General features: G+C 44.3%; 5 protein-coding genes across 5 annotated transcripts; 1 reads left to right on the forward strand and 4 right to left on the reverse strand.

Annotated features, from left to right (window-relative positions):
• Positions 1-750: 750 nt before the first annotated feature.
• On the reverse strand, positions 751-5292 carry LOC108025000 (DNA damage-binding protein 1). Its single transcript, XM_017095259.3, has 7 exons — positions 5092-5292; positions 4532-4943; positions 3337-4261; positions 2918-3269; positions 1668-2862; positions 1200-1596; positions 751-1138 (listed from the first exon to the last, which is right to left on the reverse strand). The coding sequence occupies exons 1-7, from the start codon at positions 5150-5152 to the stop codon at positions 1058-1060; spliced, it is 3423 nt and encodes a 1140-aa protein (XP_016950748.1). The 5' UTR covers positions 5153-5292; the 3' UTR covers positions 751-1057.
• An 883-nt stretch (positions 5293-6175) lies between these two features.
• Positions 6176-8243, forward strand: LOC108025330 (methanethiol oxidase). The gene is made up of 6 exons (XM_017095761.3): positions 6176-6243; positions 6352-6515; positions 6670-7139; positions 7206-7698; positions 7755-7880; positions 7942-8243. The coding sequence occupies exons 1-6, from the start codon at positions 6231-6233 to the stop codon at positions 8134-8136; spliced, it is 1461 nt and encodes a 486-aa protein (XP_016951250.1). The 5' UTR covers positions 6176-6230; the 3' UTR covers positions 8137-8243.
• A 117-nt stretch (positions 8244-8360) lies between these two features.
• LOC108025338 (uncharacterized) lies at positions 8361-10030 on the reverse strand. Its single transcript, XM_017095773.2, has 5 exons — positions 9839-10030; positions 9469-9723; positions 9083-9415; positions 8701-9026; positions 8361-8641 (listed from the first exon to the last, which is right to left on the reverse strand). The coding sequence occupies exons 1-5, from the start codon at positions 9995-9997 to the stop codon at positions 8548-8550; spliced, it is 1167 nt and encodes a 388-aa protein (XP_016951262.1). The 5' UTR covers positions 9998-10030; the 3' UTR covers positions 8361-8547.
• Positions 10031-10318: 288 nt separating this feature from the next.
• On the reverse strand, positions 10319-13003 carry LOC108024443 (heat shock 70 kDa protein cognate 2). The gene is made up of 2 exons (XM_017094363.3): positions 12606-13003; positions 10319-12145 (listed from the first exon to the last, which is right to left on the reverse strand). The coding sequence occupies exons 1-2, from the start codon at positions 12777-12779 to the stop codon at positions 10415-10417; spliced, it is 1905 nt and encodes a 634-aa protein (XP_016949852.1). The 5' UTR covers positions 12780-13003; the 3' UTR covers positions 10319-10414.
• A 217-nt stretch (positions 13004-13220) lies between these two features.
• LOC108024500 (small lysine-rich protein 1) lies at positions 13221-13555 on the reverse strand. The gene is made up of 2 exons (XM_017094442.3): positions 13364-13555; positions 13221-13308 (listed from the first exon to the last, which is right to left on the reverse strand). The coding sequence occupies exons 1-2, from the start codon at positions 13553-13555 to the stop codon at positions 13240-13242; spliced, it is 261 nt and encodes an 86-aa protein (XP_016949931.1). The 3' UTR covers positions 13221-13239.
• Between the last annotated feature and the right edge of the window lie 128 nt (positions 13556-13683).

Raw genomic sequence — 13683 nt, forward strand, 5'->3', positions numbered from 1 at the left:
ATGGACGTGCCCGGGGACCGGTGTCAGGAGAACTGTGCTGCGCATGCGTGCGGTGTGCAAAAAGGTATTAGCAGGGGGATCGACACTTCCAGGTTTCCTATACAGCAATTTAATGTTGATATTCTGGGTTCCCGGAGTAACATCTTCACAAATCAGAGTCCTTTTTCGTAGCATAAATTTTGCATTCAATTGGATTCTAAAAGGTATGAATACGTTCAAAAAGGGTATTTAAAATTTGCCCTTCTACCATTAACTATTTATTTAAATATGAATAGTATTCGTTATAAAGGCAAAACCACTAATCATTCGCAAATAGTTTAACAATGCCTGCATATGTATATGAACGTAAAAAGGGAATAAATAACGAGACAAAATCATTGTTGAATAACTTTATTCGTCGTTTTCAGCAAGCAATAAAAAATAATGACTTGTCTACACTTACGTGCATTTAAAAAACTAAATTAAGTACAGGAAATCTTAAAGCAGTTACAGAATCTTAGGATGTGAACAGGTGTAGAAAAATGTAGTTCAAAATGAACTTAAAATCGTTTAATTTAATTGTCGAAAGAAAGGAAATTTATGATAAATTCAATTAAAGTTTTTTCTGTATTTAAAAGAGTATAAGACATAATTTGTGTAATTTATATCGTTAAAATAATTTATCATAAAAGTATACAAGAATTTTTGAAATACAAGTTTTGGAAACCCAGAAAACAACGGAAAGAGATTACAAAACCCTTCGAAAACACCCTTATTTTCATTTAAAATTTTGGTTTATTAAATTATTGCGGGACTGTGGCGCAACTTTGAAAGAGCGCGCTCGCGACGCATTTAAAACAATTTTTTTGCTACATTGTCAATATTTTTTCGAGCAAACACAAACGAGGAATTCGTGAAACATAGTGTGAACGACAGTCGTAGCATCTAGCACGGAGAGCTTCGAATAGGTAGTTACGGGATTAAGCGGGATACATGGTATCGAAGTTTCATGTACATTCAATAATTCGCGTCGAGTGAGTTCCTCTTCCAATACTTATATACAAATGACCACAAGTCCTCAATGCATGCGTGTAAGGTCCTCCACTATCTTTATGACATCTTCCACATCCGCGCTTTTTCGCTCGCCATTCAGTGTGAACTAAAAAGAAATTCATAACTGTAGGTAGAGGTTTCAAGTGAAATAACGTAACTAATCTCACCTCCAATCCCTGAACGGCATCCCGCATCTTCTCTCGACTCAAATCCAAAAAGCTCTCGATCAGATCTCCATCGATGAATCCCTCGCTGGGCTCCACTTTGGTGTTGATTTGGAAATTGCGGTAGTACGTATGCTCGATCTTGCCCACCGACTTGATGATTTTCTTTAGTCGCTCTTCCAGGCCGTGCAGGAAGTCGTAAAAGTCCTGCGGTATCTGGGTCACAATGCCAATGGCTCCGTTGCATGTGCCGTATAGTACACATCCATTGATTGGCGTTGTCCGCTCACCCACATTCTGCATCACCAGGGATCCGTGGCGGAAAACGTTCACAGTATCGCCCAAGTGGAAACGGGCCAGCTCTGGCAGCAACTGACGCTCTTCGTCGGTTGTGGCGGCACTAAAATAATATTAATACAATTTTTATTGTAAAATAGAGTCCTTCAACCGTTCATTATATGCAAAACTCACCTGTCCTTTTGACAGACAAACAGATTTCCATTCGTCTCGGAGCCCAGGAACGTATCATCGTCTAGTATCTCAACAGCTCTCATCCACTTAGGTTCACAATCGCGGGCTATTTCAACAAAGATGCCCTCCATCTGCTTGTGCTGCAGCAGCGTGATGGACCGCATCAGATCGCCAACCAGGATGAAGTCACCTTTGGCCTTGAGGTACAAGGCGGCAATCATGTTTTGAATGTTGCACTCCATGCGCAGCTCCTTCTCATTGGTCCACTCGTATAGGCGCACAAAACTTCCGATTCCGGCAAGAACTTTGCCATTGAACTCAACCAGAGCATAGCAGGTTCCATCTACCTTTGTCTCGGCCACCTGTGTGAGCTTGTTGTCGTGGTAGTGGAATATGATGATTCTTCCCACCTTTGGCTCTGGTTCTTCTGGAATTACCAAAGACGTGGCCACCACATAGTATGTATTGGGATCATCGCCCAACTTGGCGGACATAAGCGAGGATATAGTTTCCGGCGAGACGAATTGGTGGGCATGTAGAACCTCGAACGTGTTTTGATCGATGACAAGCAGGTTGTGTACATCGATCTCTTGGCCCACTTCCGCATTGGCAGCCGTTGAATTTCCACCACCCGGTTTGGGCAAGAAATTCGAGCTACACGTAATGTTCTGGGCCTGAGTGGATGCGCTGTTCCGCAGAGGCTTAGCTCCACCTCTACCGTGGACATCAATTCGTAGAGTGGACACAGCAAATGTCTGCGATGCCTCCTGATAAGCAATGCGTCGTGGTCCCTCGCCCAGCGGCACTGTTCGAATATGCAGCTTCTGGATCTCATCGATGGTGCCCAAAATAACTGCGTTTTTGTTGGCCAGCGCCAAGCTATCCGGATAGGCCTGTGCATTGAGCGAGCACATGTGGTTCACCTCCTTCAGATTCACATTTGAGAACACCAACTTGTGATTCGACGAGTAAATCACCGTGGGACGATCGGAGCAGGCAAAGACATTCGTGGTGGATAAGGACCGGAAGGTGCGCAGCGTGGTTGGTTGCGTGCCAAGGGTAACCTTCTTCTTATCCGTCAATTGTCCAGTGGTCTGGTCCATGATAAAGTAATACATGGAGCCGTCACCCAAAGCGCAAAGGAGATAATGGATACCCTCAAAAGTGGTCATCAGAATTGAGCGGGGAATAATTTCTGGAAAAAAATAAGATGAGTTTAATAGTCAAAAGTTAATTGCTTAATAACTTACCACCGCTAAGTTTCTCAGTGTAAATGGTTTTCAGATCCGGCAGCGAAAGGATCACAGCCGAAATATCTGTCCACAAGCCTACGGCTACCAAATCCGACTTCTTTTGCGTCTCATCCAAGGGAGTGACATCCAGGCAGGCCACCTCATAGTCCAAGGTTCTGCGACACTCCTCTTTAAGGCTTCCATCTTCAATAATGATGTAAAATATGTCGCATGCAGAAGCCACCACAATCTGGGTCGTATTGCAAGATACAACGCCGATAGAACGATCGCCTTGTGGTCGCCACTCGGCCACGAGAGCCTTGGTGGCACTACTTACTAAGCGAACACTGTCCGAAGTAACTTGGATCAACTGAAGTGGTATACAAATAAGAATGAATATTATTGATTCGCCCTATAAATAAGTCTTGAAGGCTAACCTGATCATAATCCACATTTGAACAGAGGAAGGTCTGTAGATCGCTGACGAATCCGGGAATCTCGGTTTCCTCGACCTCTTCGCCGGACAGTGTGAGGATCCTCGTGTGACCCACGAAGGCCAGTACCAGCGTGTTCTCGTAAGGACTCTCATCGACTCCCACCTTTAAAGACCACATGCCCTTGATGCCGGGCAGATCAATGCAGGCATGCTCCTGGATGCCAATACCAATGCGAATTATTCGCAGGGATCCATCCTTAAAGCTGCCCGAGCATGTGATGATCTGGCCCTGTCCCTGACGATCTAGATCCACCACAGCAATGTCTAGGATCGGTGCCAGGTTGGTGAAGTTCTCTACGGGCACGACGTACGAGCCATCGATAGCCTCCGAATTGAGACGCACCAACTGCGAATCGCCATGACGAGCTCCAATGTAGAGGAACCCATTGTCCAGGTAAGTAATGCACTCTGGTATAGAGATCTCGCCCAGCTGCTCCACTTTGATGTCCTTTACGGTGACCCCCTTGCTCGTCTCAGAGGTACCCAGGAACAGCATGTAGAGCTGGCCATCCATGTTGCCCAGCAGATAGCGCAATCCATTGCTACTCACACGGGCGTAGCAGTTGATGGTGCTTTGGCGGAAGGTGAGCGGCGCCACCGCATGGTAGTTGCTTCCGTCGTGATACACGATCGACTCCCGTCCGATGACGATCACTCCACCGATGGGCGAAGGCACTGGGATCAGCATAGTGGCCTCAGTTTCAACGTTATCCTGCTTCCAGGCTATTTTCATAAACTCCTTCTCACGCAGATTGATCTCGTGCGACTTTACGTGCCTTCCATCGTTGTCCTTGTGGATGACTATGACGGTGGGATTGAGGCAGCCATGCAGAAACTCCACATCGTACACGTTTAGCTCGTCCATTCTGAAAGTAATAAAAAACACTTACAAAACAAGAACAATTCTATATGAAAAGACTGTAAACCAATTCGAATAGACACATTTTCGAACAATAAGACCTTATTTGTGTGTATATCTGAGAGAGTGAAGCACACAAGAGGTTGAATTATCTTGAGTTCTGAAATCTATTCATAGTAAGTTTCCTAAGGGATTGTGTTTCATTGATAAGAAGTATCCATTAGAAGTAGTTTCATGCGTCGTGTTGATGACTCCCCCAACTGAAATGTAGAATTACCTCAAATTGGTGGCCTTGAGCTCGCTAGCATCCTTGTCCATCGGAATGATGGTGAAGAGGCCTTGGTAAAGGCACATTCCGATGACCCTGGCCTTGGGATCGATGGCGGCGATGACGCCTCCCTCGGAGGGAATGCCCACCGAATCGGACACATTGCCGTTGGCCTTGGTGACCACCGTAATGACATCGTTGACCATGCGGGCCTCGAGGATCATGACGTTGTAGCGACGCGTCAGGATGAAGAGCAGGTCCTTGTTACTATCGGGCGGCCGAAAGTGTCGCATCACGGCAATGGTGCCATTGATGTTGATCTCTTTCAGAGGACGCAGTCCCTCCGGCGTGACCAGGTCAATTTCCACCTGGTTGTTCCGGGCGATAATAAGATTGAGATCCGTGGGCGACGTGAAGTTGCCTGGGGAGGGTGGAAGAGCCGGTGTTTAGCAAACATATGTACCTTATGGCTTGTGTAATCCGGCGAGCCGACCGGCAAACATGCTTGTTTCTGTTTTCGCCGGGGCCACCACATAGGTTGCCCCTCCACTCCCCTCTGCCATACTTACCAGTTAAACAGGCAACTACCGCCGTCGGCTTTTGCGCCGTCACCACGTAGTGATGCGACATGGCTGCACGCTGACCAGGATCGGGTAATCCTTGATTCAATATAGCTAACAAGCTTGGAATAAACTAGCCACCACGAGGATTGCAATTGCTTTTTCGTTGCGACGCGCTAAAATATTTCCTGCCTGCAGTGTGGCCGTGCTATTACCATTCTGCCGGCGCTCATGAACATACCAAAAATGTTCGATAAATTAATCGATACTTTATTTTGTTATGGTTAATGTCACGGCTAACCACTGTGGATTTGGAGGTTTTCTTAAAAGTTTTTGAATTTTATGATAATATATATTTTAATTTTTCTTTTAGGTATATATATACACTTTGTTACACCTTCCTGAAAGTTAATATCTTTTAGCATTTCCCAAATGTTTTTTTGTAATTTTTGATGAGGTCGCAATGCCAAAAAACATTTTTATAGCAATGGGTTCTTTATTCTTAATTTCATTAATATCGAAAATATATTACAGTAAACCAAAAACGTTATTTTTACTTCCACCTAAAAAAATTTACTTAGAGCCATAAAGCTAATTAATATTTTGAACTTCTTTGATCCGTAATGGGAGATAACATTTAATCTGAACACTGGCACAAGAGTATTAGTGATAAGAATGTCGGGGAACCGGTTCTCTTTGGTAATTATTTGAAGAGCTTTTAAGGCAATATATACACTGATACAAGAAACGTATTAAATTCATACATTTTGTATTAAATTTAAGCATTGAATTTAATTTATTGAGGCCTTTTTTTACTTAAAATTTGAAAATAATCAATTTAGTAACCACAGATTTCATTAAGTAAAATATATATAAGTCATATCAAACTTAAATTTGTCTACCTTGGTTTAAATATTTTCAAAGTAAATCGGATAATTTATTATGTTATTATTATGTATTAAAATATTTTACTCGACATTTTTAATTTCAAATCCAGCTATTTATTTTTGCTAATATTTTTTTATCAGTGTACTGTACAAGATGCCGGCCAGAGAGACCCAGTATAAAACCTTCCGCTCGACATCGGACGATGTTCAGTTCGTCGCTGATCTTCTCTCTAGCTGTCGTCCCCAAACAACCGCCGAGTCATGTCCAATAAAAGTAAAAACAAAACACGTACATACTTTGTATTACAAACACACGCCTCGAATCTTTGATAAAGTGAGTTCAATCCCGGGCAATTTTGATAATTAAATTGTTTTTCTGCAGCCTGTTGCCGAGGACCGGGTTACGCAACCCCGCTGGATGCCATGAGGAGTGGTCCCCGCGAGAAGCTCCTCTACACGGTCACCGTTCAGCCCAACCTGGACGAGCCCCACGGCGACTATCTGTCCACAGTCGATGTGGATCCCGGGAGCCCCACCTACTGCCAGGTAAATAGATAAATAGATGAGGCAAATTCAATCAGCGTAGGAAGCAAGTAATAATATATAAATAAGTGCCTTAATTGTTTTGTGCTTATAAAGGAAGGTTCTTAATCATTTATTTTCTTAAACTAAAAATACAAATTTGAATTTTCTATTAAAGATAGTGCACCGTACATTTACAAACCGAAAGGGTGACGAACTGCATCACTCTGGCTGGAACGCCTGCTCCAGTTGTTACTACGTCGATGAGAACTCGAAAAGCGTTCCGAAAAGGGATCGTTTGGTCCTGCCGGCCTTGAACTCAGACTTTATATATATACTCGATGTGGTTAAGGATCCCCGAAAGCCCGAGATTATCAAGACCATCGATGGCGATGTGTTGAAGAGCCACAATGTTACGGGTCCCCACACCACTCACTGCCTGGCCAATGGAAATATTATGATATCCGTCATGGGCGATGCTGAGGGATATGCCAAGGGTGACTTCATCCTCTTCGATTCGGACTTCAACTGCATCGGAACTTGGACCAAGGGAGAAAAGAAGGCGTTGTGTGGCTACGATTTCTGGTATCAGCCATACTTCGACGTGATGGTCTCTTCGGAGTGGGGAGCCCCCAACAAATGGCGACGGTAAGAGATAAAATATTACAAAAAGGTATTATAGAGCTAATTATAAAATGTACATTCTGGTTTTAGAGGCTGGAAGAATGGTGACCTCGATGACATGACCCAGTACGGCTGTCGTCTGAACTTCTACAAATGGTCCACGCAGACTCTCTATCAAACAATCGATCTGGGTTCGGATGGCATAACTCCCTTGGAGATTCGCTTCCTTCACGACCCTAAACGAGCAGAAGGATTCGTGGGCTGTGCCCTCAATGCCAAGGTGTTCTACTTCAAGAAGAAAGCTGATTCGGATGAGTTTGAGGCCAAGAAGGTGATCGATATTCCCGAAAAACTGGTGGACACCGGCAGTGGAAAGGCCGAGGCCATGGGCGGCATGATCTCGGACATCATCATATCCCTGGATGACCGATTCCTCTATGTCAACTGCTGGCGACATGGCGATGTGAGACAATACGATATTACTGATCCCGAAAACCCGAAGCTAACAGGACAGCTCTTCCTGGGAGGTGCCATTTGCAGTGATTTGCCCAATGTGATTGTCAAGGAAGATAAGGAATTGAAGGTAGTTGTAGGAGTATTATAGAGTTATTCAGTTCTAGAAGGTCTTTTATATTTTAGGAGCGACCGCCAGCTCGGTATGTTAAGGGTCGCCGATTGGAGGGAGGCCCACAAATGATGCAGCTGTCTCTTGATGGCAAGCGTTTATATGTCTCCTCGTCATTATATTCCCCCTGGGATAAGCAGGTGAGTCCTTGAAAGATAATTCATCTCAAATAGCAGATATATAAAATCCCATATTTCTTAGTTCTATCCCAAAATGGTCACCCAAGGCGGTCATATTGTCCTGATTGACGTGGATACCGTGAATGGAGGAATATCCCTGAACGAAGACTTCTTGGTGGACTTTGGCAAGGAGCCCTATGGTCCCGCCCTGCCCCATGAGATGCGTTATCCTGGCGGTGACTGTACCTCCGACATTTGGCTGGCTAATGATGCTTAGGTCCAGTCCATATATCTATTCTAGTTCATATATATTCTGATAGTCCAATACACTGTAACTGAGCTTTAACAAATGTATTCCTATATAGAATATATTTTAAAAATCCATTTATGAATTCTGTGGAGACATCTCCACCTGGGACAGACACATAATATGTCTAATTTCTCCTGTCACCGATATCTCCACTAATTGAGAGGCTTGGCACATTCAAAACACGTTTGGGATTAGATACAAATAATTTATGCGCATCGTTTATAACGTAATATGGTAAATACGTATGTGATAAAACTTTAGCGCCATTTATGATTTACTACTGACTATTTAAGTTTACATTTTTTTTATAAGAACTTTTTAATATTTTAAAAGTAAATCGATGCTTTTTAGTAGAACTTAAAATTTTATTTAAATTTTTTAAAACAAAAACGCAGTTTTTGGGTACTTATTCACCGTTTCTAAAATGGTCTTAGTGTCGGGCAGATTCATTATATCCAATAGTCGCTGGCCACTGTTATTGAGAATTATTTATAAGGGATGTATGTTTGAAAGATAATCTCTGATACTTACTTTTTATCACATGTGGAGTCTATAAAACTACGAGCTATCTCGTTAAGATGCCGTTGGTGGTAGAAGAAAATGTGGACCAGGTAAGCCAGGCAAGTGGGTATCAGGAGTCTTGACCAGGGAATCTTTTGCACCCCAGACAGTACCGGGTCTTTTTCGGCTTTAAGACTGCTCACCTGTTGCCAAATCACCTGCATGGCCGTGACAACAGCAAAGCACATAAATGTAAGTCGATTCGGCAAAAGGGCAAAGGAAGCTCCACTTATAAAGGAGGCAAGAGCATTGACCTGCTCCTCATCTAGATTTTTAAACGGTAGCAATTGCACCAGCTAACAAAGGATGAGAAATATTAACTTTTGAAGTTATCTATATATTGTATAAACACCTTAAACAATCCTATGTAGCCGGCCAGGAAACTGGTCATCTTTGGTCGCAAAAGCTTCAGGTTTCTTCTCATTATGGGATTTAATAGATCCAATACAAGTCCAATGCCCAGGTAAGATCTTAGTTCCCGTAGGCCCTGAGTCATTTGCCTGAAGATGCTCCATTCCTTGTGATCCTCGGCCAAAGATGATGGCCGGATAAACCAGAAACCGGAGTACTTTCGGGTCTGCTGATAGTGCAAGACCACCACAGAGGATACCATGAAGATGAGGGTCTGAGCCAAGGGAGAGTGCACCAAGCCGGCGTCAAAATACCTCAGCAAGCTCTCTATGGCCTTAATGGATTTTCACTTGGTTTTGGCTCTATAAACAAATTCTATTTACTTACCGCAGGTGTTATTCCAGTCACAAAGAAGTGCAGAACCTGAGGAGGCATAAACCAGCTGAGTTGAGAGGCAATAAAGCAGGGTATGTATGGTATGAAGAGCAGGACAAATCGACCACTAAATCGCCTGCCTACGCACATTAAATAAAATGTGATGGCATTGATGCAGGCGGCAAAACTGGCGGATTGCAAATAGTTCCTCAGCACAGAAAGTACGAAGGTCTTAGACAGACGTCGCCAGTTCATCAGCAAGGGAAGCTGCAAGTAAGAAGGGTATAAATTCATAAATATAACCATATCCTTATTAATCAACAAAGTGAAATTGAGGAAACGTCCTTTAAATATGCGGTTTATAAACGATCAACTACCAGACCAGCAACAAGGGTGAATAGTACTTTGCACTGGAGACATGGTTGCGGTACAGATTCCAAAGGAAAGCTTTCGTGCAACTCTGACCCGGTAGACTGTGCAGAATGGCGCAGTGCAGCCCGTTCAGGGGCGGCTCCAGAAGTTTGCTCGGTGCGACGGCCATTGCGCGACAAGATCCCGGGGAACACTGATCGGCATTACCCAAAAGCCCAAGCAAACTCAGTCGACTAAACAGGCTTGCCAATGGGGGATCATGGGGTTAAAATGCAAAACATTGGAAGTGTTTATTTAAATAACAAGCAAACGTACTTAATCGATTGCTAATGTTTGCATCGCTGTAGGAAAATAGAAAAACTATTTTATTTAAGTACCAGAAAAATTGATTGGACACCCTGGTGCCTCGGTGCTATCGAAGACAATGCCAGTCAGTTCATTTACCCTACCTACAGTCACATAGTTTGGAATGAGGTAGGCCATGGCAAGGTAAATAAAAGCGAAAATAATATAATGAAAGTGACCCAAAACACAACAAGGCACTTAGGTTTGTTTTTAAGAAAATAGGTATTCAATAACAGATTGGTTAGTCCACCTCCTCCACGGTGGGATGAGCCCCGTTTCCAGCCGACGGCGACTGTTTGCCCTTGGGTCCGGCATGGAGCTTCGTCATAATGGGACTGCAGATGCGCTGGCAGTCCTGGAGATGATGCTCGAACTCCTCCTTCTCGGCCAGCGAGTTCTTGTCCAGCCAGGCAGCCTCGGAGTTGCACTTCTCGCGCACCTTGGAGCGATCCGACTCGGAGAGGACACCGGATGGCGCCTCATCGATGGCCTGGCGACAGCTGTAGATATAACCCTCCAGGTTGTTTCGGGAATGAACCCGTTCCCTCTGGCGATCGTCCTCCACCTTGTACTTCTCCGCCTCCGAGAGCATGCGATCGATCTCCGCCTTGGAAAGCCTTCCCTTGTCATTGGTAATGGTGATCTTTTCGGTCTTCCCAGTACTGTTATCCTTGGCGTTAACATGCAGGATGCCATCAGCATTTAAATCGAAGGCCACCTCGATCTGGGGCACTCCTCGGGGAGCAGGCGGAATGCCAGTGAGATTAAAGGTCCCCAATAGGTTGTTATCCTTGGTCATGGCACGCTCTCCCTCGTAAACCTGGATGGTCACCGCATTCTGGTTGTCACTGTAGGTGGTGAAGGTCTGCTGCTGCTTGCAGGGAATCCTGGCATTCCGTTCCACCAACTTGGTCATCACACCGCCAGCGGTTTCGATGCCCAGCGAGAGGGGTGCCACGTCCACCAGGAGGAGATCCTGGATCTGGGAGCTGCCCACGCCGGTGAGAATGGCAGCCTGCACGGCGGCTCCATAGGCCACCGCCTCATCGGGATTAATGGACAGATTCAGCTGCTTGCCACCGAACAAATCCTGTAGTAGTTTCTGAATCTTCGGAATGCGTGTGGAACCACCGACCAGTACCACATCGTGGATGGCCTTCTTGTCCATCTTGGCATCGCTGAGGGCCCTCTCCACGGGCTGCATGGTGGAGCGGAAAAGGTCCATGTTGAGCTCCTCGAAACGGGCCCTGGAAATCTTCGAGTAGAAGTCGATGCCCTCGTGCAGGGCATCAATCTCCAAGGATGCCTCCGTGCTGGAGGACAAAGTCCTCTTGGCCCTCTCACAAGCAGTCCTCAGACGTCGCAGAGCCCTGGCATTTCCCTTGATATCCGACTTGTGCTTCCGCTTGAACTCCTCTGCAAAGTGGTTGACCAGGCGATTGTCAAAGTCCTCGCCACCCAGATGGGTGTCTCCAGCCGTGGATTTCACCTCGAAGAGGGAGCCCTCATCGATGGTCAGAATGGAGACATCGAAGGTGCCGCCACCCAGATCGAAAATCAGAACATTGCGCTCCCCCTTGAGGTTCTTATCCAAGCCATAGGCCAGAGCAGCGGCAGTGGGCTCGTTGATGATCCTCAGCACATTCAGCCCCGCAATAGATCCCGCATCCTTGGTCGCCTGACGCTGGCTGTCGTTGAAATAGGCCGGAACCGTGATCACGGCATCCTTCACCTTGCCACCCAGGTAAACCTCGGCGATTTCGCGCATCTTGGTCAGCACCATCGAACTGACCTCCTCGGGTGCGAATCGTTTGCGTTCACCCTTGAACTCCACCTCGATCTTGGGCTTGCCGCCCTCGTTGATGACCTTGAAGGGCCAGAGCTTCAGGTCCTCCTGGATCTTCTTGTCGTCGAACTTGCGGCCAATCAGACGCTTGGCATCGAACACCGTGTTCTTGGCGTTCATGGCGACCTAGGGAAATTAGAAATTATTATATATTCTAATTTTTAATAAAGTAAACATATCTTATATAATGTTCGACTTTGGAACATATTTCAACTAAATAAATGTTGATAACTAAATTAATGAAATTTAGTTGTTTTTCTTTTAGGTTGACTTATTTATATAGATTAATAGAACCAACCTTTTTAAAGATGATTGTTAAAATAAATCAGAATGAAAATTTTTGCATTATTGAAGGGTTTCTAACATAAAAAATTATAGTTTCATTAAATTTCACTTATACAAATCGACCCAGCCCAGATTATATCCCAGTACCAGCTAAATTTTTCGCTTCTCTCGCATTTATTTTTGTAAACCATTCCAATTAAATCTCTCGCATCACATAATTACTGCTGGCTACTCGCACCTGGCCATATCGGTGCTCCACAATCGACGCATTTGGACAATCATAATGGGGACCCTGACTCACCTGGTTCTTGGCCGCATCGCCAATAAGGCGCTCCGTGTCATTGAAGGCCACATAGGAGGGCGTGGTGCGGTTTCCCTGGTCGTTGGCTATGATCTCCACCTTGCTGTTCTGCCAAACTCCCACGCAGGAGTAGGTTGTCCCCAGATCAATTCCTATAGCCGGTGTCTTCACCATTGTTCCTTTGATTTTAGAATCGCCACGCCTTTAGATGAGGCAGCTGGTAATGCTTATTTGAGACTGAAAAATCGCGACTGTTGCTCCTATTTATATGGTGCAGGCTTCGCACATTCTACGAAACGAATACAATTTTGCTTTCCTATATTTTTCACACGCCGAATTCGAAAAATGTGTTCGTACTTTGGAGATTGTGACGTTTGCTTGCCACTGACGTTAAACTTTGGGCAGGCTGCGTTTTTGGAATTGTTCGTTTTTGATCGATGATGACTTGTTTTGGTTTTTTAAAAATAAATATGAGCAAGTACGCACTCATTTATGCAGGCCAAGGGGGAAGCACAGATAACTTTAAAATAATTATCAGCATAAGTATTTTAAAGTATATATGATTTAATTTTAAGAAATGTTTACAGAAAACAAGTAAGTTTTAAGGTAAGTAATATCTGTTTTATGATTTCTTTTAGCGCTTTCCCTTCTTTTTCTTCTTTTGCCCATCTGGCCAGGCAAATCCTCTTGATTTCAGAACATCCTAAAAAAATTAATTATTTAATAGTCGTGAAATAAATGTGAAAACAATTACTCACCTGCACATTATGGCACACATAATAAGCATTTTCCATGGCAGCATCGTTGAAGATATCACAGCCTATGGACTTGCCCACGCCCCCTTTCTTTTTACCGCCTTCTTTCTTTTTTTTCTCCTCGCCCTCGCCACTTCCGGCATTGCTGGATGTAGAATCCTTGCTATTCCTTTTCTTTTTGCTTTTCCCGACCATTTTCAAATAATTTCTATTTGCGGACTAAATTATTGACCAAACAAGTAACTCCCTTTTCAACGTTGCCGAGCAACCATTACATTTAATCCAAAAGTTATGAATAAATATTTTTACATTTTGTTAATGAT

Source organism: Drosophila biarmipes, chromosome 3R, assembly GCF_025231255.1.
Source record: "Drosophila biarmipes strain raj3 chromosome 3R, RU_DBia_V1.1, whole genome shotgun sequence".
In the NCBI taxonomy this organism is placed as follows: Eukaryota; Metazoa; Arthropoda; class Insecta; order Diptera; family Drosophilidae; genus Drosophila; species Drosophila biarmipes.